Source organism: Felis catus, chromosome C2 (assembly GCF_018350175.1).
Source record: "Felis catus isolate Fca126 chromosome C2, F.catus_Fca126_mat1.0, whole genome shotgun sequence".
NCBI classification, from domain to species: domain Eukaryota; kingdom Metazoa; phylum Chordata; class Mammalia; order Carnivora; family Felidae; genus Felis; species Felis catus.
In genome coordinates this window covers 71097976-71124016 of record NC_058376.1, presented here as the reverse complement: position 1 = coordinate 71124016, position 26041 = coordinate 71097976, and the positions used below count along the sequence as shown (strand labels likewise).

At 37.2% G+C, this 26041-nt stretch overlaps 1 protein-coding gene across 13 annotated transcripts in view; it reads left to right on the top strand.

Annotated features, from left to right (window-relative positions):
* LMLN (leishmanolysin like peptidase) overlaps window positions 1–26041 on the top strand; it is a 149279-nt gene that overhangs the window by 24924 nt on the left and 98314 nt on the right. For all 13 annotated transcript variants that reach the window (XM_045037061.1, XM_045037062.1, XM_019839909.3 and 10 more), the window contains 6 exons: window positions 1246–1424; window positions 4880–4985; window positions 8819–8913; window positions 13178–13295; window positions 14881–14988; window positions 18754–18830. In XM_045037061.1, the coding sequence (XP_044892996.1) occupies window positions 1246–1424; window positions 4880–4985; window positions 8819–8913; window positions 13178–13295; window positions 14881–14988; window positions 18754–18830 (683 nt within the window). The remainder of the gene's footprint in view (window positions 1–1245; window positions 1425–4879; window positions 4986–8818; window positions 8914–13177; window positions 13296–14880; window positions 14989–18753; window positions 18831–26041) is intronic.

Genomic DNA, 26041 nt, shown 5'->3' with positions numbered 1-26041 from the left:
CTCTCTGTCTCAAAAATAAACGTTAAAAAAAAAATTAAAAAAAAAAAATTTTTAGTTTATTTTTGAGAGAGACAGAACATGAGCAGAGGAGGGGCAGAGAGGGAAACACGGAATCAGAAGCAGGCTCCAGGCTCTGAGCCATCAGCACAGAGCCTGTGATTTTTTTTTTTTTTTTTAATGCATGAGTGATCATGGAAAAGAATGCTTAAAAATCATAATTTTTTGTTTTTAAAGAATTTTTTCAAGTTTATTTATTTTGAGAGAGACAGTAAGCAGGGCAGGGACAGAGAGAGAGGGAGACAGGATCTGAAGCAGGCTCTGTGCTAACAGCAGAGAGCCCAGTGCTGGGCTCAAACTCATGAACCCTAAGATCACGACCTGAGCTAAAGTCAGATGCTTAACTGACTGAGTCATACAGGCACCCCTAAAGATCATAACTTTATGTAACATCAACTTTAATAGGTTAAAGTAATTATAAATAGATGTGTTAGAGAAATAAGAGTAGACAATGTAATAAAATGGGGATTTTTTTCCTTCTCTTTATAAGCATCACTTACACCTAAGAAAACCCCCCAATTCACTGATTTTTTTTATTTATAAATTTGGAAATTATAATTGTTTAGAACTTTGAGAGAAGTTTTCTAAAAAGCAGATGTTACAAGGGCACAGAATTGATTAGAAAACTAGAAATTAAGGGTAATGTTGAGGTGACTTTACCTTTAAACTCATCTTTAAAAGGTAAAGATGACTAACTTTTTGTTTGTATTATATGAATTTTTAACTAACTACATGAATTACTTTATAATAGAAAATATATTTCCATAGATAAAATGTTTTTATTAGTTAATTTTGAAATAACTATACATTTACAGGAAGTTGGAAAAAAAAAGTACAAGGAAGTCCATTGTAATTGTCAGTTAGTTTCAAAGTTTAAAACTTTTTCTGTCTTTTTTTGTGTCCAGGTTGGCTGCCCTTTATAAATAACAGTTGTTTTAATTAACATTATGGATTAGATTACGTTTATTATATGTAGATTATAATCATTTTACATAAAGTAGATATTTCAGTGAAGCAAATTCAAAATTAGAGATAGGAACTGAGTAGACGGAGGAATGGATTTGGCAAAAGTTGAGGGATAATAAATAAAAGTTAAATCATATGAATTTAGAGTCTGGATTCACTATACATTAAAAGTCCCTACAGCTAATCTTGTCTCTGGTCTGATTTTCTTTTGCCATGGTGCAGAGATGCAGGGTCTGCCGTGGGGGTAAGTGGTCCTGTTTAGCAGTAGGTGTGCAAGACCAAGAAGGCGTCCGGGATGCAGACTTTGTTCTATATGTTGGTGCTCTGGCCACCGAGAGGTGCAGCCGTGAAAACATCATCTCTTATGCAGCCTATTGTCAGCAGGAAGCAAAAATGGACAGGTAAACTTTCCCCAGAGACTTATTCTCTAAGACCTAATTATGGAAACTCTTAACACAGGTTCTAAGCGTTAAGAGTACAAGAAGTTTGCATTTTCCAGATTGCCTCCAATAATAAGAAACAGCGCTTGGATGGGGGAGTGGGGAGAAAATGTCAGGTGATAGAACTATTATTCATATAGTAATGTCAGTACCAACTCTAAAGAAAAAGTATTGTCCAGAGAATTTTCTTTGGAAGTAAATAGCTCTCTAAGGAAACAATTTGAATTTTAATTTTAGCACTTCTGTGCTAAAATAAGTATTTATCTAATTGTCATATAATTTGCCATGTCCTTCACTTAGATAAATTATCACTTAAAAAATTTAGAGACCTCTTATTTATTTACAAAAGATTTTTAAAAATTTTCCCAGTGAAGCAAGCTTGAAATGAAATGTTATTATATATGTAGAAGGTTGCCTGTCACACTCCAGACAAATCAAAGGCAGTAGAAATTGTCGTATGTCAGAATAGATTGTAACATTCTCAAATTTAGGAGAATTAATGTGACCATTTCATATGTACATAGGACCATTGCTGAGGTCTTGAAGGTTCCTCTATCTATCAAGACTAGCTGACTTTAAAGAACTGTTTGACTTCTATTGATGTGTATTCATTTAAGGAAAAAAATGAAATTATTAGTTGAACCAAGTAGGCAATACAAAGGAAACACTGGTATATGCTACAGAATTATACTGTCAGTCCCAAAGGTGGTAAAGAGGTCAAAATGAGCATCATGGATTACAGTCTATTACCATGATGCTGTGTAACTGATGATCTGAAATCTAAAAAATCATTAGCTTCTAAGTGTTGGGAAAGCTTAGAGTCAAATGACTAAGTAAAGTGCTATGTTTTTGCATATATATATGTATACATATATATATACACATACCAGTGTTTATAAAAATACATGTGTTTAATAGAGTGTTCCTTTTTTCCTGAGAAGGTATAATTAAATTTATGATATTTTATAATTAACAGTGTCTCAGTATGTCTCAGGAAATGTGGTATTTTGAAGTGCTAAATGAATGATAAGTTACTTCATAAAATGAGATACTTTCTTAACGTAGATGTCTTTGTGAAATAAGCCTTCATAATGGTGGTGCTGCAAAATAGTGGTTATCTTAATTTGAACTAAACTGTATGGTTTGTGAACACACACACACACACACACACACACACACACACACAGACAATCTCATTTTCAAAATACTGTTGAGTTTCAAAGAATATTGTAAAACAATGTACATAATATGATTACGTGTGTGTGTGTGTGTGTGTGTGTGTGTGTGTGTGTGTGTATTACACATACTTGAATGTACTAAGGAAAAAGAAATAATTAGAATTGCCAACCATCCCGGTTTGGCCAAGACTTCCCTGTCTGAAAATCCTGGGAAACCCTTCAGTTCTGGGCAAACTGTTAGTAGCAGTTACCTCTGTAGGGGGGTAGGTTGTAAACTGGAATTTTCATGTTTTTATTTATACATATCTATGTTATTTGGATACATAACTTTTTACAATGAGCTTTTACTACTTTTCTTAAAAGACACATTAAAGTGAACCTTATGTATTAGGAAGGGAATGGCTTCCTTTGGAAAATGGGGACAGGAATATAAAATCCCAAGGTTGAGATGGGTCTAGAGTAGTTCATCTCCTTTCAGCATCTGACAATGCTGAAAACACCTAAAGTATCTAGTTGTCTTTTGGTGAGAGAATCCAGCACAGGAATCTTCACACAGATGAGAATCCCATAACCTAATTTCATATTTCAGGGTTTTTTGCACTGCTGTTATGTTTTCTTAAAGCACTTTAGCTTTTGGTTCACATTTGATATAAATGAGTAACTAAATGAGTAAATGTTCTTTGTATCAGTGAAATTGAAGCTACTCATATATCTGGGAAAAGAATTGTTTTTTTCTGAGGAGCATGTTGATGTTGGAAGAAAGAGCAGTATCTGCAGTTGTTCTTTCTTAATCTTTTTGATGAAAGAGAAACGTTCCTTCAAAACTGCCATATTAATTCATTCAAAGAATACTTGAATGCCTAGTATGGTGTTTGCAGACTAAGTGAACAAAATAGACCCATGTACCTGCCTCATTCATGGAACATAGGAATTACAGAGGCAGGCAGATATTAAATATACTTAGAAATAAATGTGATTTCAAAATAGGATCAATACTTTATAGGGAAAAAAAGGGTGCTATAGCATAAAAGAGAACAAAGGGGGAAACATAATTTAGATTAATTAAGCACAGACGGCCTCTTTGAAAGAGTGAAACTTTAGGTGTAACCTGAACATTGATGGGCTTCAGCCAGATAAAGAGTTTGAGGAAGACTTATGTTAGGAAAATTCCATGTGTGCCTGTTGTTTGGTAGAAGCCACTTCAGTGGACGCTGTTTTTGAAGATGAGAACTAAAGGAAATGCATTGGAGAGGCAGACAGGGATGTTTTATTCTAAATGCTGTAGGAAGTCCCTGATGCGTTTTAAGCCTGGCAGTGATATCCATTTTATATTTTAGAGGTCACTGTGGCAATGTTTTGGTAAGTGAATTATTTTCTGAGTATAAGTCTGTTGTTTTCAAGTATGAACAAAATATACCATATGTTTTTTACTTAAGGCAAATGTTACTTTGTATAAAGTGATTACATTTTGGTGAGTTTTTGATATTTCTGTGATAAAATGTTGAGGTAGTGGTGGGAGAAAGGACTTTGGAGTCCTTACTGTTGTCTGTTTGCCACAGCTTTTGAAAGACAGGTAGGTACATGGTGTAACTAACTGAATTATACTGGGTACTAGTCAGGTCTTGGACTCTCAGGTTCTAGGCTCAGAAAGTGATAGAACTGTATAGATTCTAGAAAGTATAGAATATGAAAGAAGATGATGGGAAGATAAAAAATCTGTATGTGAATGAAGGTAGTGTTCAGGCAGAGAAAGGGAATAGCAAGATGGGCATAAGAAGGTTGAACAACCTGAATGATTTGCTTATTATCCTATTGTCTACCTAGCGTCCCTCTCCACCTACCTGCTCATCCCATGTGCCTATAAATGTAGTGAAATGCTGAAATCAGATATGGATTTTGCAAGTAAAACATGTTAGAATTTAAGTTTTTCAGTCCATTCTTATCTTTTGGTATATGTTGACGTATTTTACAAGTTCACACTTAAGTGTACATTAACTTTACTTTTGTGAGGACAGGTGCTAATTAGCCACACCATAGGAAAACAAAGGTATATGTCTTGAAAGTATAAGATAGTGAGTTAGATATTATGGTATAAAATGACATTTGATATTTAGCAAAGATTTTTCTGACCTAGTCAGTTTTTGTTTTTTGTTTTTTTTTAGAAAAGTATAAGTTAGTAAATATCATAATACTGATTTTTCTGAAATATAATAAAAAATTCAATGTCTATTTTAACAGGCCAATAGCAGGATATGCTAACCTGTGTCCAAATATGATCTCTACCCAGCCTCAGGAGTTTATTGGGATGCTGTCCACAGTAAAACATGAGATTATTCATGCCCTGGTAAATTTTGCTGTTAATTACTGTTCTTTCCTTCATGCGTTAATTTTCTGTTTATTATGCTGTTATTTTGATATATAGTTAAATTTTGGATTCTTAGATTTATGTCAGTAAAACCTAGATGACTAGGTCTCTGGTAATAGGATTTTTCAGAAAATGATTACTGTTCTTAAGAAAACTTAGTGGGGCGCCTGGGTGGCTCAGTCGGTTAAGCGTCCGACTTCAGCTCAGGTCATGATTTCACGGTCCGTGAATTGGAGCCCCGCATCGGGCTCTGTGCTGTCAGTTCCGAGCCTGGAGCTTGCTTCGGATTCTGTGTCTCCCTTGCTCTCTGCCCCTCCCCCATTCACGCTCTGTCTCTCTATCGAAAAATGAATAAACGTTAAAAAAAATTTAAAAAAAAAAACTTAGTAATTTACAAAAATTCACTTTCCTGTAAAGTGATAACTGATATGCTAATTCTAGATCTTATTGCAGAGGTCTGATTTCAGAAGTCCTCTCAGTCTGCTTAGGCTTTCTAAAATTTACATACACTGATTCAGAACCCCTCCTTTCTTTTCCCCAATTTGTCCAAAATAGTGAACTTTTATAATATATCTGGGAAATTAAAAAGTTATCTAAAACCCTAGGAAATGGTTTCTTGATGCCATTTATGTATTTAGAAAATAGATGGCAGTAAAATGCAGTGATTGAGAGACAATAGATCACACAGATTTAGGGGTGTGAGTCTTCTTAGCTCTACCACTAAAAATATTTGGGATCTTAGGCAAATTATTTAGCTTTATAAGCCTCAGTTTCATGTGTTAAAATGAAGAGAACAGTAGTACATAGTACAGTGGAGTTTTTTCTTGGAGATTAAGACAAAACAGAAATCCTATAGCACCATGCTGTATATAGTAAGGTATAATAAAATTAGTGGCAGTTATCTATTAGTCTTTTTATTTATTTATTTATTTATTTTTGAGAGAGAGAAAGAGAGAGAGAGAGTGTGTGTGTGCAGGGAAGAAGGGGGGGGGGGAGAGAGAGAGAGAGAGAGAGAGAAGAGAATCCCAAGCAGGCTCCATTCTGTCTGTGTGGAGCCTGACATGGGGCCTGAACTCACAAACCATGAGATAATGACCTGAGCCAAAATCAAGAGGCAAATGCTTGACTGAGCCACCCAAGCACCCTTTATTTATTAGTCTTAGTGAGCTATCATGTATGACTTTAATATGCAAGCCTCAGTCTTTAAATCAGCAAATACATTACATAACTCACTGAAACACCTATGTAACCAGACATTTATATCCTTCAAGTAAGAAGATTCTAAAACGAATTCTCTGTTTTTCTTTTATTTTTAAAAAAAGTAAGCTGAACCTGCTAATTGAGGTGAAACAAGACTTATTCTTCCTCAGAGCTAAAAACTATAGATACTTGATGTTGAGAGAACCAGAGAGAAACAGCAGATTTTAAATGTGGTATATAAATGAACATGAATGCAGAGATCCCAGGCATGAGATAAATTAGGTTATGAACAGGCAATTCAGAAAAGAAAAAAAAACAGTTGGCTGAGTCATGTATAAGAAGGTATTCAGACTTACTTTAGCAGTCAGAGGGTCTCAAAGCTAGATACCATTGACTATAAAAGAATGCATGAAAGTTATGTACATTGGGACACCTGAGTGGCTCAGTCAGTTAAGTATCTGACTCTTGATTTCAGCTCTAGTCATGATCTCGCATTTCGGTTCGTAGGATCGAGCCCTGGATTGGGCTCCGCACTGACAGTGGGGTTCTCTCTCTCTCTCACTCTTTCTCTCTGCCCCTCCATCTCTCTCCCTCCCCGCCACCTCAAATAAACATTTAAAAAAAAAAGAAAGTTATACACAGTGACTTCAAGGTGTAGTGGTTACCTCTGGGAAAAGAAGGAGGAGAAAGGATTAGGTAATGGAGCTTCAGTAATATTTACTCTGCAGTGTTTTATTTCTTAAAAGTTTGCTGAAAATATGGTAAACTAACATCTTAAATAGCCTTAAAGAGGATACATAAGTTTCTGTTATGGATATTTTTTTTACTTTTTATATATTTGAATTATTTTAAAAACTGTAAAAACCTAAGAAATTTTAAATATTAACTTAAGTCTCAAAGCCTGTCCTGGAAGATGGTAAGAATTAAATGTTTAACACAGATTCCCCATAAAGTTTTGTATGTTCATAACTATCAATTACACTTACCTGTGGTGCTTTGAATACCGAATAAACCTTCTAAAATGTGAGTGCTTAGAAAAATGTTCAAGCTGATACAGTGGGAAAAAAATGTATATTTAGAATATTATAAAGGATGAGGCAAATTACACTATTTTAAGCTTTGTATAACTTCAGTGAATTGTATATTGAAAGCTATTTTGATTTTCTTAGCTGACTCAATTAAGTGTCCTTTGCATCTTCAGAGATTAAAAAAGAAGACGAAATTCAGGAATAAAAGAATAACCTGGATTCCATTAATCATTTTGGCAAGCTTTGAATGACACAGAGGCCACAGTTGTGTAAGCAAAGAAATTTGCCAAAGAAATTGATTAATTAAGTGATCGTTTCTGATTGTTAGCTATTTGGATATGAGCTATAGCATATTCTCAATGTATGAAACATACATAAAGAAGTAGTCACAGAAGTGTTTTGTTTTAGGTATTAGATTAGGAAAGAGCAAGAAGAGAAATCTCACTAATGAAATAGATATCAAATGGCAATAATTTTTTTTTTTTTTTTTTTGCCTATTTTCTCATCTATTTTGGGAGGTGAAGGATAGAGAACAGGAATTTTAATACCTTTGTGTGAAGTATCCATTATCTCATTAAAATTAAAATTAAAATTAAAGACTTAAAAATAGTATTTAATTCAGTAATTTAGAATGATTGATAGCAATACCTTCTTCTTGAATGTGGTAATGCTTTATAAGTTAAATTGTTTTACTTATTTGTATATATTGTAAAGAATAAAATAATTGAGGGAAATTTCCAGTCTTTCCATGTATACATAAAATGTATTCATTTTTATTAATGAAATGTTATCCACATATAATTTAGATAATTCCAAGGCATAACAGTGCTTTAGCATCATTTATTAACAAAATTATAAACTCCTTTTTAAGTTTCTTGAACATTGAAGGAATGTTTAATTAGTGGTTCTGAAAAAAATAGTATTTAAATTGTGACTATAAACGTAACAAATTCATATTGTAAAAAAATTAGGGGAATATGAGTTATTTTACACATTATCCTACCATCAGAAGAACCACAGTTAACATTTTGATATATGTTTCCATTATTTTTTTCCTAAGTGTACATACACACATGCACACACACTTCCAGTCTTTTTAAGTACAGATATGTATTAAGTGTGTGTACTTTTGGATCAAAGACTGAATTTTTTGAGTGCTCTTAGGGAGCACACTTGATTGTCCACCTCCTACTCTAAACTGTATTGTCAGTTGTTCTCAATGGTAATATACCCTGGGTGCAATTATAGAGTTTATGTAATGTGTAATGAGTTCATGTGAAGAGGATCGACTGTGGTAAATATATTCTTAAACAAATTTCTCATTTATGCCAGTACCAAAGAATGTTGTCACTATTACTTTGGATTTCTTAACTTACAATTCCTTCAAGTAATTGAAATTTAAAATTCATTAGATGGAATACTTAATTTTTTTCCAATTCCAATATATGACATATTTCAATAGAAGTATTGGCTGGATGCTTTTACAAGGTTATATGAGTGTTCTCTTTTGATAGCACCATGTTATGATGTATGTAATCAGACTTGATATTTTTCACTCTGAGACATTTTGAATTTTTTTTATAGGGTTTCTCTGCTGGCCTATTTGCATTCTACCATGATAAAGATGGAAATCCTCTAACTTCAAGATTTGCAGATGGTCTCCCACCTTTTAATTATAGGTATTTGTTATTTTTTGTTCTTGTTCTTCTCTTTTAGGAGGGTGCTAAGACTAGAATCTGAGACTCATGGCATGATAGTTGCCATAAATAATAACGGCTTCATGGCTAGCCTAAAAAAACTATAGCTATTAAAACAGGATAAAAGAGGCCATTTAGCTTTACCCTTTCATTTTAGAGTTGAAGCAGTTAAGATGCAGAAAACTTAAGTGACTTGCCCAAAGAGCCAGGAATCTTCTTGCCAGCAGAGCTCTTTTCCACCACATTGTAACTTGTGTTGCTGTACAGTATAGTCAGGCCATGGGAGAATATGAGTTGGTTATATTTTGGTTTGTTTATTAATGTTTATTTTTGAGATAGAGTATGAGTGGAGAAGGGCAGAGAGAGAGAGGGAGGGAGACACAGAATCTGAAGCAGCCTCCAGGTTCTAAGCTGTCAGCACAGAGCCGGAAGTGGGGCTCACACTCGTGAACCGTGAGATGATGACCTGAGCCAAAGTCGGAAGCTTAACTGACAGCCATCCAGGTGCCTCTATATTTTGTTTTTTTTAATAATTATCACCTATCATGGCAATATTTACATGTAAACTGATACTGTATTTAGTACAACATATTAGCAGTGATCTAGAGGGTTAGGGCCGAAAATGAATAATACTAAGAAACACAAAAAAAATGTGTCAAGAATTTTTTATAGTGTATCAGTCACAGATCTGTAACCATTTGCATTCCTTTATATAAAATACAAATCTCTAAGAGCATATGTCCACAAAAAGATAAGCACAAGAATGTTCATGGCAGTTTTGTTGTAGCATGGATAAATAAATTATGATATATTCATATAATTGAAAACTACAAGGCACTAAAAAAGAATATACTATTGTTACATGCAACAACATATATGAATATCACAGATCTAATGTTGAACAAAAGAAGTCAGTCCATTTGTGTAGTTTTTAAAAAAGAGCAATGATAAAGGATGAGTGGTTTTACTACAAGGGCCAAGCTGTTAAATGACCTACAAGTTGAGAAGTTGAGTATAGATTGGAAAGAAGCACAAGAAAACCTTCTGGGGGTGCTTATACTGTTCCATATGTTTATCAGATTAGTGGTATATGGATGTGGAATTAAAAATTAATTAATCCTGGAGTGCCTGGGTGGCTCAGTCGGTTAAGTAGCTGACTCTTGGTTTTGGCTTAGGACATGATTTTGAGGTTTGTGAGATCAAGCTCCGCTTGATCTGTGCTGACAGTGTGGAGCCTGGTTGGGATTCTCCCTCTCTCTCTGCTCCACCCTCACCTCAAAAAAAAAAAACATTAATTCTTATACTTCAAATTTGTTTACTTTGTATATATTTTACTTTAATTACAGAGATCTCTATTAAAATAGCTAGAATTAAATATTGAAGCAGATAATACTTTATTCATCATATTTTTTAGAGTACATGTGAAGAAACAAATTCTAATTGGACATAGATATTTTCCTTCTTTAAATAGTTTGTGTTCATTTGGTGGTGTAGGAGGAGTCTGGTCTTTCCTAAGAATTTTGGTCTTTATGAGAGACATAAATGATGAGATAGGCATCACCTACATAGTGATGTAGTTAAGGAAGAAAGAGATACCCACACATAAGAACTTTTGTTAAGGGACGCCTGGGTAGCTCAGGGGTTAAGCGTCCAACTCTTGATTTCGGCTGAGGTCATGATCTCACAGTTGTGAGATTGAGCCCCATGTTGGGCTCTGTGCTGAGTGTGGGACCTGCTTGGGATTTTCTCTCTCCCTCTCTCTTCCTTCCCCACTCATGGTCCTGCTCTCTCCCCCTCCCTCCCTCTCCCTCTCTCTTCCCCTCCTCCCCCTCAGTAAATAAATAAATATTTAAAAAGAACTATTGTTAAGCTCATAATTTGCAGTACTTTCTTGTATTCAAGATATTCCTCAAAAGCAGGAAATCTTACAGTATTAATGGAGATAATAGAATGATAGGAAATTCAGTTGATAGACACATGAAGAGTTGGATTTGTCCCTAACCTATTTATTTGGAGAAACTATTTGTCTTGAAATGTAGATGATGAAGAGAATATTTGGAGTTATTAATAAGGTAAAAGCTGTTTTCTTGCTGGCTTTGATCACTATGGATGTTTAAACATTACTTTGCTATGGAGAAAGATCAAAAGAATTAAAAATAGCATCTTCAAGGCATAGATAGATGAACAGATATATGGCAACATACACACACACACACACACACATATACACACACACAAATAAAACAAAATGTTAATTGTAGAATCGAAGTGAAGATTATTAGATCTGCAGCTGTGCTCTTTGCAGTTTTGTCAACATTTTGTATGTTTAAAATTTCCATAAAATAATAGTGGGAAAATATAGCCTTTTTCTATTCTGTTTTATTGGTGAAAATGAGAGATTCATAGGGTTGATGATTGAGGTAATCTAGGGGGAAAAAAAGCCAGAAAAAAATGATATGGATTATGGGGAAAAATCAAAATTAATGTCCATTATAAATGATGTCATTATATCCCACCAATGATATATAAATGCTTACCAGTAGTGGATATTATAGATTTTTTTTTTTTAAGGCCAATCTGAGAGTAAAAGATGGTATCTTATACTTCTAGAACTACTGCTGAGGTTTCAGCCATTTGAATTTCCTCTGTACTTGTATACAGCCTGTTTATGTCTTTTGTCCAGTCCTGGGTTATTTTTCCTTTTCTAGTGATTTTGTAAGAGTACTTTATAATTGGGGGATAGTAATCCTTTTTCAAGTTTGTTGCAAATATTTGTCCCACTTAGTTATCTTATTTTGTTATAATATTTTTTTCATAGAAAAATTTAAAATTTTTATATCATTAAATTCATCTATTTTTTTCTTCTGTTGCTTGAGAAATTCCTGCCCTCCAATGATTATAAAAATATCCTCCTGTCTTCTAGTAAATTATTTCAATTTTTTACATTCATAGCTTTTATTCATTTGGAATTTATTTTTGCTTCATGTATTTTGGGGTTCTTTTGTGAGGTATATATATGTTTATAACTATTATATCTTCTGGCTGGATTGACCTTTTCATCATTATAGAACTTCCCTCTTTATTTCTACTAACAGCTTTTGTTTTAAGGTCTATTTTGTCTGATACTGGTGTAGTCGTTCCAGCTCTCATTTGAGTACTGTTTGCATGGTATTATCTGTTTAATTCTTTTACATTCAACCTATTTGTGTCCTTGAGTCTGAACTGTGTTTCTTGTAGATAGAGTTGGATTATGGGGGCTGTTTTTAATGTGTTCTTCCAGTCACCCCCATTCTACCACCTCTATAGTGGCTGCCAGGTTTGCTGGTTTTTACTGTGATTGCGGGCTGTTAGTTTTCAGGGCTGGCAAGGCATGGGAAAATGCCACAAAGCTTGCAGTTCTTACTGAGATTTATCTATTTTTTAAACAATTTTTTTTGTTTATTTTGAGAGAAAGTGTGTATGCAAGAGCAGGGGAGGGGCAGAGAGAGAGAGGGAGAGAGAGAATCCCAAGCAGGCTCCACACTAGCAGTGAGGGGCTCGATCTCATGATCATGACTTGAGCTGAAATCAAGAGTCAGACGCTTGACTGACTGAGCCTCCCAGGCACTCCTATCCTTTTTTTTCTTCTAATACTTCCTGGATTGCTGAAAGCCTTTGTTAATTTCCAAAGTTCTGAAAAGTTGATTAGGCGTTTTGCCACTTTTCTCACTGCTTTCAAGAACAGAGAATTTTCAGAGGTCTGCCATCTTTGCTGACATCTCGGAATTTATTTCTGTATATGGGTTGAAATAGGGATTTAACTTTTTTTCTAGATGGATAACCAGTGTTACATCACAGTTAATAAATAAATTGTACTTTCCCACTAAATTAAAATGCCATTTTTTTAAATGCCATTTTTTGTTGTTATTAAGTTTCCTTATGTGCTTGGATATGTCTCTGGACTTGCTTTTGTTTTATCCAAAATTTGTGTTAAAAGGGAGTAATTCATCATCATCTGAGCAAAGTATTAGCTTTGTGAACTTGAGAAGTTACTTCCTCTCTCTACCGTTCCATCTCTATCTGCACAATATTGATGATAATCTCATCAGGTTGTTGAAAAGATTAGAAAATGTTGTCATGTATGTTGCAGTATTTGGTATATAGTAAACTCAAATATCTTAATTGCATATTGATGTTCATAAATACTTTCACTATTTAAAGCTGTGATGAATTTGCAAGATGACTGTCTTTTATTCTTTAATTGCAGTCTTGGATTATATCAATGGAGTGATAAAGTAGTTCGAAAGGTGGAGAGATTATGGAATGTTCGAGATAATAAGATAGTTCCTCACACTGTGTATCTTCTAGTAACACCTCGTGTTGTCGTATGTATTACCCAACTTCTTCATGTTTCATGAACCATCTACTCTTTTCATTTCTTACTAATCATTATTGCTGAAGAACTTAAAAGTAAATTTCAGAGCCTACAATAAGGAAACTAATATAAAGGCAGTATAGTAAAGCTACAAGCCAAGAGAAATCTGAAGAAATGGAAATTTGTCAATAACTCTCATGGCTCCATTCTACTTACTGTCCCAATGTCCCTCTACTATGATAACTCTTAGGATGACTGGTACTATTTGTATAATTGCTGATCATTTCAATACTAGTCCATATTAGTCAAGGTTGTCCAAAGAAATAGAGCCAACAAAATGTGTTGCCCAAGAAATAGGGCTAGAAATGAGAGAGAGAGAAGAAAATTTATTTGAAAGAAATGGCTCGTGCAATTGGAGGTTTGGAGATTCCAAACTCTGATGGAGTAGGCTAGCAGGCTGGACACTCAGGGAAGAGTTGCATTTTGAGTCCAAGGGCAATAAGCTGGCAGAATTCCTTCTTGCTCAGGAAAAGTCAGTCTTTGTTCTATTAAGGCCTTCAACTGATTGGATGAGCCCTGTCTGTATTATGGAGGGTAATCTGCTTTACTTCAAGTCTACTAATTTAATTATTAATCTCACCCCAAAACACCCTTACTGAAACATTCAGAATAATGTTTGATCAAATATCTGGGCACTGTGGCCTAGCCAAGCCAATGGTTAATAAAATTAACCACTAACTAATTTACCATTTAATTATTATTAAATTAACCATTTAATTAATAAAATTAACCATTCTACCCTCTTATTTTTTAAATAAACTCTACCCCCAGCATAGGACTCAAATTCACAATCCTAGGATCAAAAGTTGCATGCTGTACTGACTGAGCCAGCCAGGTGCCCCTGCCTTGTGGATTTTTGCACTGTTCTTGGGATATTTCCTATCATTGAAAATTTCTTTAAAAAAAAAATTTTTTTTTTTGAGCGTTTATTCATTTTTGAGAGACAGAGTGTGACTGGGGCAGGGGCAGAGAGAGAGGGAGACACTCCAATGCAGGTTCCAGGCTCTCAGCTGTCAGCACAGAGCCTGATGTGGGGCTCAAACTCACGAATGGAGAGGTGATGACCTGAGCCAAAGTCGGACACCCAACTGACTGAGCCACCCAGGGCACCCCTCCTGTCACTGGAAATTTCTAACTAAAGGACAGGAAAAACCAAATGAGCAAAATTGTATTTTTATGAAGAACTTACTTTTCTTCCAAGACTATATCTATAATAAGAGCAGTTGATCCCTTCATTGAAAACATTGTTGACATAATAGTTATAAATGGCAATCGTGTTAGTCTATAGTTTTTTTGAAATATATGTGACAAAATCTTCAAATAGAGGAAAAAATGTTAAGAGAATTTACTAGCAGAGGAATGTAATAGTATCAAAATATATTTAATTACATTAAAAATCATATTTTTAAAAGATGTTTTCACTTCTCACCAAAGTAATTCTTTAATGGCTACTTTACCATATCTATGTTATAGACTCTGCCGTTATTATATTGTACTTTTGTAGGGTTTATTTATTTTTTTTTTCTGATTCTTAGGATGAAGCGCGAAAACATTTTAACTGTCCAATTCTGGAGGGAATGGAACTCGAAAATCAAGGTGGCATGGGCACTGAGCTCAACCATTGGGAAAAGCGGTTATTAGAGGTCAGTTTATTTTAAAATTTTACTAGGCATTTTTTCTTTAATGAAATTCTTTTTTAATAAAAGTAATTTTTTTATTTTTATGTTTTATTTTTGAGAAAGAGAGAGAGCGTGCACATGCAACCTGGGGTGGTGCAGAGAGAGAGGGAGAGAGAGAATTCCAAGCAGGCTCTGCACTGTCAGCACAGAGCCCATCTTGGGGCCAGATATCACAAACTGTGAGATCATGAACTGAGCCAAAATCAGGTGTCGGTCCCTTAACTGACTGAGCCCCCCCAGTTGCCCCTTTTTTCTCTTAACAAGCAGTTTCTCATTAATAAGTTCCAATCAGTAGTGAGCTAGAATGAATGTTAACTGACCTCCTTGGGTTGTTTTTGTTTTGTTTGGTTAACTCCTTGCCTCTTTTTAAAACTCCAGTGTTTGATAGGCAGCCACTAAAATAAATCCTCCCCCTCTTTTCAACTTCCCTTTCTTTTCCATTAGGTGAACTCTATGTAAACCTAAAAACATTTGGTAACTTAAAGTTTCTTTTCCCCTTCAGCTCTCCAGACCCGCTTTTTAGATGTAATCACTATTTTTTTTTTTAATGTTTATTTATTTTTGAGATCGTACAGGCGAGAGAGGGGCAGAGAGAGGGAGATAGTGGATCCAAAGCAGGCTCTGCACTGACAGCAGCGAGCCTGATGTAGGGCTTGAACTCATGAACCACAAGATCATGACCTGAGCTGAAGTCTGATGCTCAACCAGTTGAGCCACCCAGGTGCCCCTAGATGTAATCACTATTTAAGTTTTTTGTATATGCTTCAAGGAATGTTATGTATATGTAGAGATGCACACACTAACACACAGGTTTTTCATTAAATGAATTCATATGTTAATGAACAATTTTCCACTTCATAATATATCTTAGACATTTTTCCAAGCAGTACAGGTGCTCCTGATGTAATGCAGTGTATGCTTTCCTAAAAAGCCTCTTCAAAATTGAACCCTAAAAATAAGACTCATGGGAAAAACAAATACCATGCCACTAACAAAAGCAGTAAGTCACAATAAAGTGCTAGCTCAATTTTAAGCATATTTCCAGTAAATAAACTCCTTTATTTACTCTAATATTTCTTTACCTTAAACAACAACAAAAAGCAATGGTAGTTGGAACAGAGACTAAATTGAGTAATGGGGACAAGAGCAAAATGTACAAAATTAGAATCATGCAATAAGCACTTCTAAGAGCCTCTGGCCATATTGAACCAAGTAGAAGAACACGGAGTAAATGGGTATCATGCACAGCATTCCTCTGTTGCTATCTTCAGCTGTCTTAGTGTACTTTATATTTAGCTGCTGTTGCTCCATTGCACAAAATATTAAAATCCAAGGGAGGAGCGCCTGGGTGGCGCAGTCGGTTAAGCGTCTGACTTCAGCCAGGTCACGATCTCGCGGTCTGTGAGTTCGAGCCCCGCATCGGGCTCTGGGCTGATGGCTCAGAGCCTGGAGCCTGTTTCCGATTCTGTGTCTCCCTCTCTCTCTGCCCCTCGCCCGTTCATGCTCTGTCTCTCTCTGTCCCAAAAATAAATAAATGTTGAAAAAAAAAAATTAAAAAAAAATAAAATAAAATCCAAGGGATAAGTCATCATAAACCAACATGATTCGTTATATGAATGTAACAACAGTCCTGTGTTAATGAACAACTGTGTTTTAAATTTTTTATTTTATTTATGTCTAAAGATTTTATTTTTAAGTAATCTCTGCATCCAATGTGGGGCTTGAACTTATAATGCCCAGATCAAGAGTCACACATTCTACCATGAGCCAGCCAGCCACTTTAAAATTTATTATTTTAAAAATGTTGTGATGAGCACTTTATTTATATCTGTGATATCTTTCAGGAGTGGCATTTCAGTGGGTATTCTTAGGTTCAACTAAACATGCCTTCAAACTCACAAGACCTAACAAGCGTCATTGAAAAAACATTTACTTGGAAAGATACGAGACACATGGTAGAAGCCAGCATGGTAGAAGTCAGGCATTTTTTTTCATGCTCCACACAACAGTCTAGGGGCTGTCATTCATGCCTCTCTCCCTCTGCACTCCAGCTCAAATATAGGAGCAGAAGGCCATACAAGGGTGGGGGGGGGGGGGTGGTGGTGGTGCAAGAACCAGCCTGGCTTAGAAGTACTATGTCTCAAATAAAGACTAATATATTTATTTTTAACAGTTCCATAGACATAGCTTCTAGATCTCTGTAAGTGACATCCCCATAAGAATCTGTGCACATGGGGATGTTCCAAGCTATGGCTTACCAACAGGTATTCATGTTCATTTACCAAGTCCATCATTTACTGTGATGTCCTGAGGCATCACACCACTGTTGCCTGGTGACACAGTTGACATTCCACCTTTTTTAGGTTTCCAGGAGAGCAGAACTAGGAAGTTAACTCAAGGTCAGATGTATTTACATAGAAATAGAAAAGATAGGGGTGCCTGGGTGACTCAGTTTGTTAAGCGTCCAACCTTGGCTCAGGTCATGATCGTGTGGTTCGTGAGTTTGAGCCCCATGTCGGGCTCTGTGCTGACAGCTCAGAGGCTGGAGCCTGCTTCAGATTCTGTGTCTCCCTCCCTGTCTGCCCCTTGCCTGCTCGTGCTCTGTCTCTCTCTGTCCCAAAAATAAACATTAAAAAAATTTTTTAAAAAGAGAAAGATAAATCCCTGGAAATGGAATTTCTAGCTCAGAGAGAGAGAGAGAGAGAGAGAGAGAGAGAGAGAGTGTGTGTGTGTGTGTGTGTATTTTAAAGCTTATATACAAGTTAGCAAAATTACAAAGGAGTGAAATTAATGCTTCTGCTGACCATTCTTATCCAGGTGACCACAAAATAATAGTGATGGAAACTTATGGAAGACACATTACACTTGTTTCTCCCATGGGACTTTTAGTTCTTTTATTTTCCTTAAGCAGTTTTCCCAAGTGATTCTCTTAGGAAAACTGTAGATTGACCAGACATGAAAATTTATTTATTTTTGCAGTAGAAACGTGAGAGTATTAATTTCATTAATGGTTGCCTTTCTCTGAAATCAACTTTGTATCCTTGAACTATTTTTTTTAGTGATATTAAAGTACTTGAGGTGACCATCCAGTATTCAACATAAGGATTTGAAGAATAATCAGAGCTGCTGTAGGAATTACATGATATGAATTAAAACACTGGGTAGACAGTAGACTTTGACGGCATTTTAGGTCCCTCGTGCAACTTCTTTGATCCTATGATTCTGTGATACTTGTTTTATATATTGATGTGCATTTCTGTGATCATAAGGTTGAAGGTTATAAAAGCGTTTTTGTTTTTTTTTTTTTAATTAAATTCAGGTCAATATTCACCCCCTCTAATATTCTGTGGGCATCTGTCTCAACCACTCACTTTACTTTGTCTAGATATTATAATATTTTTACAGCATTTCTGCTTATGTATAGTTATTTTCATATTCATCAGAGTTCTAAATTCTGGTTGTCTGCCATTTCTGGGAAATTGTACATAATATAGTCATTTAAGGCAGAAAGCAGATTTTGCTTTAAGCTTCAGTCTTGTCATGATAGATAGATAGGTAGATACATAGATACATAAATTAATTAAGGAAGGCTTATTTATTTCACTACTTGAAGTGAATAAGTGAGCCTCTCACACTTGAGACATTTTACATATACGTCAAAGTAATCATGGAAATTATTGGGAGTTTCAAGACATCTGGCCTTCTAATTTAAAATCTTTTGATTTTCAGAATGAAGCAATGACTGGTTCTCACACCCAGAACCGAGTCTTCTCTCGAATCACTCTGGCATTAATGGAGGACACTGGGTAAGACAGCTGTAAGAATGTTATATGACATTAATATTAGCTTAAGAAAATACATTTTACATTGAAGTAAAATAAAATAGTCTTTGAATTTTATTTAGCTCTCATTACCTATAGCAATTCCATTCATTCATTCATTCAATAAATGGGGCCCTGAGGTATAGTAGCGAATAGAACAGAATTCCAGGCATTATGAGATTTATTTCTAATACGTAGAGGCCATGCTAATATAAAGGAAAGACTAATCTGAACAAGTTTTTAAAATTATAAATGAAATTGATAATGTATAGATTCTTAGTTTTTAAACTTTGAGAGAGAGCACACAAGTTCATGTGCGAGAGTTGGGAAGGGGCAAAGAGAGAGGGTGAGAAAGAATCTCAGGCAGGTTCGGTGTTGTCAGAGCAGAGCCCGACGTGGGGCTCAATCCGACAAACCATGAGATCATGACCTGAGCTGAAATCAAGAGTCAGACACCTAAGCGACTGAGCCATCCAGGCACCCCGAGAACCCTGGTTTTTTATTTAAAGCAGTAGAACTTTCTAGGGCACCTGAGTAGCTCAGTCAGTTGAGTGTCCAACCCTTGATTTCAGCTCAGGTCATGATCCCAGGGTGGTGGGATCGAGTCCTTCTCAGGGAGTTCCTCGTTGGGCTCCCTGCTAAGTGTAGAGCTTGCTTGGGATCCTTTCTCTCTGCCCCTCCCCTGTTCATGGACACAACTCACACAGGCACATGCCCCAAAACACACTCTCCCTCCCTCCCTCTGTCTCTCTCTCTCAAAATAGATAAATAAACTTAAAAAAAAAAAAAGCAGTAGAACTTTCTGGTAAAGCCGTAGAATACTGTATTTTATTTTATTTTTTATTTTATTTTTATTATTTTTTGTTTATGAGAGAGAGAGAGAGACAGAGACAGAGACAAAGCATGAGTAGGAGAGGGGCAGAGAGAGAGGGAGACAGAGTCTGAAGCAGGCTTCAGACTCTGAGCTGTCAGCACAGAGCCTGATGTGGGGCTCTAACTCACAAACCGAGAGATCATAACCTGAGCCAAAGTCGGATCCTTAACCAACTGAGCCACCCAGGTGCTCCTATTTTAAAATTTTAATTAGAGAGCACATGTGTGCATGTGTGCACACAAGCAGGGGAGGGGCAGAGGGGGAGAGAGAAAATCTTTTTTTTTTAAGTTTATTTATTTTGAGATAGCACATGCACAAGGGTACAGGAGGGGCAGAGAGAGAGAGAGAGGGAGAGAAAGAATCACAAGCAGGCTTCATGCTGTCAGTGCAGAGCCCCACTGTGGCTCAAACTGTTGAACTGTATGAGATCATGACTTGAGCTGAAATCAACAGTCAGACACTCAACCCACTCAGCCACCCAGGTGCCTTGGAATACTGTTTTTAAATGACTCCAGTTGGAGTCTTTGTCTCTGTGGGTTCCTGAGTCCTTTTGGCAAGATTCATTAGTTGGTTTTTTGTTTTTTGTTTTTTATGTTATTTTTATTTATTGTGAGAAAGAGCAAAATGAGGGAGGGGCAGAGAGAGAGAAAGAAAATCCCAAGCAGGCTACATGCTAATAGCACAGAGCCCGACATGGGGCTCAATTCCTGCATGACCCATGAGATTATGACCTGAGCCAAAATCAAGAGTTGAACACTTAACCAACTGAGTCACCCAGGCGCCCCAAGTCTCATTGCTTTTTGATAGCTTCCTTCCTTACTTCCTTTTTTCTGTATAGCAGGATGTGCCAGGCTAATAAGCATACACCCTGTCCTAGATTTGGGCATCAGCTAATCTTCCAAGGAGCACTAGTTCCATTTAATGGGGAATAGCTTTTAGAAACCACAACCTAGGCACTGTGTTCATTGCTGCTAGGTTATTGGTGCTTCTCTTAGCTTTTAGTGGGCCAAGTTGGGAAATTCATATTTTTGAAAAAAAAAAAAAAAGACTGGATTTCTTTTAGTACCATTATAACTCTTTCCCATTTATCCTTGAGCAAGCAATGGCCAGCAAAAGTGGTCCTGTTGCTCTGTTTAACAATTTATTTATAGCCCTTTTATAAAACATGCTAATTTCATTAAGATACTCATAGTTTGCAGTGAGGGGAAGATGGAGGAGTAGGAGGACCTTGGGCTCACTGCGTCCTGCGGATGGATCACTTAGATTCCACCCACACCTGCCTAAATAACCCAGAAAACCACCAGAAGACTAGCAGAACGGATTCTCCGGAGCCAAGATTAGACGAGAGGCCCACGGAAGAGGGTAGGAAGGGCAGAGAGGTGGTGCACGCTACACGGACTGGCAGGAGGGAGCCGGGTGGAGGGGCAGCCCGCCGGCAAAGCAGAGCCCCCAAGTCTGGCTAGCAAAAGCGGAGGGGCCGGAGGGAGTGTGTTCTGACAGCAAGCGGGACTTAACATCTGGAAGATTATAGGTTAGCAGCTCTGCTCGGAGAGCCGGAAGGCTGGAGGACAATGGGAGGGAGAGTTGTTGAGCCCTGGATGACAGAGCGCAGCGTGGCGGGGAACAAAGGTGCTCGCCAGCGCCATCTCCCTCGCCCATCCCCCATCCAAAATCCCAAAGGGAACCAGTTCCTGTCAGGGAACTTGCTTGCACCACGCAAACACCCAATGTTGTGCTTCTGAGGATTCATCCCATCGGTGGCAGGTCTGACTCCCTCCTGGTGCTGCAGGGCCCCTCCCGAAGTGGATCACCAAAGGAAAAGCAAGCTGAGCCTGCCCCTCCCACCCGCGTGTACCTTGCCGATCCACCCAGCTAATACACCAGATCCCCAGCACCACAAGCCTGGCAGTGTGCTAGTAGCCCAGAGGGGCCACGCCACCCCACAGTGAATCCCACCCCTAGGAGAAGGGAACAGAGGTACACACCAGTCTGACTGTGGCCCCAGCGGTGAGCTGTTGGCAGACATCAGGTCTGACTGCAGCCCCGCCCACCAACGCAAGTTATTCAAGACAGCACAGGGGAAGTGCCCCGCAGTTCCGCACCCCTCCAGGGACTATCCAAAATGATGAAATTGAAGAATGCCCCTCAAAAAAACCTCAGGAAATAACGACAGCTAACGAACTGATCAAAAATGATTTAAACAATATAACAGAAAGTGAATTTAGAATAATAGTCATAAAATTAATCGCTGGGCTTCAAAACAGTATAAAGGACAGCAAAGAATCTATTGCTACAGAGATCAAGGAACTAAGGAACAGCCAGGAGGAGCTAAAAAATGCTATTAATGAGCTGCAAAATAAAACGGAGACGACCGCAGCTTGGATTGAAGAGGCAGAGGAGAGAATAGGTGAACTAGAAGATAAAATTATGGAAAAAGAAGAAGCTGAGAAAAAGAGAGAGAAAAAAATCCAGGAGTATGAGGGGAAAATTAGAGAACTAAGTGATGCACTAAAGAGAAATAATCTACGCATAATTGGTATTCCAGAGGAGGAAGAGAGAGGGAAAGGTGCTGAAGGTGTACTTGAAGAAATAATAGCTGAGAACTTTCCTGATCTGGGGAAGGAAAAAGGCATTGAAATCCAAGAGGCACAGAGCATTCCCTTCAGAGGTAACCTGAATCGATCTTCTGCACGATATATCATAGTGAAACTGGCAAAATACAAGGAAAATTCTGAAAGCAGCGAGGGATAAATGTGCTCTAACATATAAAGGGAGACCGATAAGACTCATGACGGATCTCTCTACTGAAACTTGGCAGGCCAGAAAGGAATGGCAGGAAATCTTCAATGTGATGAACAGAAAAAATATGCAGCCAAGAATCATCTATCCAGCAAATCTGTCATTTAGAATAGAAGGAGAGATAAAGATCTTTCCAAACAAACATAAACTGAAAGAATTCATCACCACTAAACCAGCCCTACAAGAGATCCTAAGGGGGATCCTGTGAGACAAAGTACCAGAGACATTGCTACAAGCATGAAACCTACAGACATCACACTGAATGTAAATGGACTAACCGCGCCAACCAAAAGACATAGGGTATCAGAATGGATAAAAAAACAAGACCCATCTATTTGCTGTCTACAAGAGACTCATTTTAGACCTGAGGACACCTTCAGATTGAAAGTGAGGGGATGGAGAACTATCTTTCATGCTACTGGAAGTAAAAGAGAGCTGGAGTAGCCATACTTATATCAGACAAACTAGACTTTAAATTAAAGGCTGTAACAAGAGATGAAGAAGGGCATTATATAATAATTACGGGGTCTATCCATCAGGAAGAGTTAACAATTATAAATGTCTATGCGCCGAATACGGGAGCCCCCAAATATATAAAACAATTACTCATAAACATAAGCAACCTTATTGATAAGAATGTGGTAATTGCAGGGGACTTTAACACCCCACTTACAACAATGGATAGATCATCTAGACACATGGTCAGTAAAGAAACAAGGGCCCTGAATGATACATTGGATCAGATGGACTTGACATATATTTAGAACTCTGCATCCCAAAGCAACAGAATATACTTTCTTCTCGAGTGCACATGGAACATTCTCCAAGATAGATCACATACTGGGTCACAAAACAGCCCTTCATAAGTATACAAGAATTGCGATCATACCATGCATACTTTCGGACCACAATGCTATGAAGCTTGAAATCAACCACAGGAAAAAAGTCTGGAAAACCTCCAAAAACATGGAGGTTAAAGAACATCCTACTAAAGAATGAATGGGTCAACCAGGCAATTAGAGAAGAAATTAAAAAATATATGGAAACAAATGAAAATGAAAATGCAACAATACAAACGCTTTGGGATGCAGCGAAGGCAGTCCTGAGAGGAAAATACACTGCAATCCAGGCCTATCTCAAGAAACAAGAAAAATCCCAAATACAAAATCTAACAGAACACCTAAACGAAATAGAAGCAGAGCAGCAAAGACACCCCAAACCCAGCAGAAGAAGAGAAATAATAAAGATCAGAGCAGAAATAAACAATATAGAATCTAAAAAAACTGCAGAGCAGATCAATGAAACCAAGAATTGGTTTTTTGAAAAAATAAACAAAATTGACAAACCTCTAGCCAGGCTTCTCAAAAAGAAAAGGGAGATGACCCAAATAGATAAAATCATGAATGAAAATGGAATTGTTACAACCAATTGCTCAGAAATACAAGCAATTATCAGGGAATACTATGAAAAACTATATGCCAACAAACTGGACAACCTGGAAGAAATGGACAAATTCCTAAACACCCACACACTTCCAAAACTCAATCAGGAGGAAATAGAAAGCTTGAACAGACCCATAACCAGCGAAGAAATTGAATCAGTTATCAAAAATCTCCCAACAAATAAGAGTCCAGGACCAGATGGCTTCCCAGGGGAGTTCTACCAGACGTTTAAAGCAGAGATAATACCTATCCTTCTCAAGCTATTCCAAAAATAGAAAGGGAAGGAAAACTTCCAGACTCATTCTATGAAGCCAGTATTACTTTGATTCCTAAACCAGACAGAGACCCAGTAAAAAAAGAGAACTACAGGCCAATATCCCTGATGAATATGGATGCAAATATTCTCAATAAGATACTAGCAAATCAAATTCAACAGCTTATAAAAAGAATTCTTCACCATGATCAAGTGGGATTCATTCCTGGGATGCAGGGCTGGTTCAACATTCGCAAATCAATCAACGTGATACATCACATTAATAAAAGAAAAGATAAGAACCATATGATGCTGTCAATCGATGCAGAAAAAGCATTTGACAAAATTCAGCATCCTTTCTTAATAAAAACCCTCGAGAAAGTCGGGATAGAAGGAACATACTTAAACATCATAGAAGCCATTTATGAAAAGCTCTCAGCTAATATCATCCTCAGTGGGGAAGAACTGAGAGCTTTCCCCCTGAGATCAGGAACATGACAGGGATGCCCACTCTCACCGCTGTTGTTTAACACAGTGTTGGAAGTGTTAGCATCAGCAATCAGACAACAAAAGGAAATCAAAGGCATCAAAATTGGCAAAGATGAAGTCAAGCTTTCACTTTTTGCAGATGACATGATATTATACATGGAAAATCTGATAGACTCCACCAAAAGTCTGCTAGAACTGATACAGGAATTCAGCAAAGTTGCAGGATGCAAAATCAATGTACAGAAATCAGTTGCATTCTTATACACTAATAATGAAGCAACAGAAAGACAAATAAAGAAACTGATCCCATTCACAGTTGCACCAAGAAGCATAAAATACCTAGGAATAAATCTAACCAAAGATGTAAAAGATCTGTATGCTGAAAACTATAGAAAGCTTATGAAGGAAATTGAAGAAGATGTAAAGAAATGGAAAAATATTCCGTGCTCATGGGTTGGAAGAATAAATATTGTCAAAATGTCAATACTACCCAAAGCTATCTACACATTCAATGCAATCCCAATCAAAATTGCACCAGCATTCTTCTCGAAGCTAGAACAAGCAATCCTAAAATTCATATGGAACCACAAAAGGCCCCGAATGGCCAAAGTAATTTTGAAGAAGAAGGGCAAAGCAGGAGGCATCACAATCCCAGACTTTAGCCTCTACTACAAAGCTGTAATCATCAAGACAGCATGGTATTGGCACAAAAACAGACACATAGACCAGTGGAATAGAATAGAAACCCCAGAACTAGACCCACGAAAGTATGGCCAACTAATCTTTGACAAAGCAGGAAAGAATATCCAATGGAAAAAAGACAGTCTCTTTAACAAATGGTGCTGGGAGAACTGGACAGCAACATTCAGAAGGTTGAAACTAGACCACTTTCTTACACCATTCACAAAAATAAACTCAAAATGGATAAAGGACCTGAATGTGAGACAGGAAACCATCAAAACCCTAGAGGAGAGGGGCGCCTGGGTGGCGCAGTCGGTTAAGCGTCCGACTTCAGCCAGGTCACGATCTCGCGGTCCGTGAGTTCGAGCCCCGCGTCAGGCTCTGGGCTGATGGCTCAGAGCCTGGAGCCTGTTTCTGATTCTGTGTCTCCCTCTCTCTCTGCCCCTCCCCCGTTCATGCTCTGTCTTTCTCTGTCCCAAAAATAAATAAACGTTGAAAAAAAAAAAGTTTAAAAAAAAAAAAAAAACCCTAGAGGAGAAAGCAGGAAAAGACCTCTCTGACCTCAGCCGCAGCAATTTCTTACTTGACACATCCCCAAAGGCAAGGAATTAAAAGCAAAAATGAACTACTGGGACCTCATGAAGATAAAAAGCTTCTG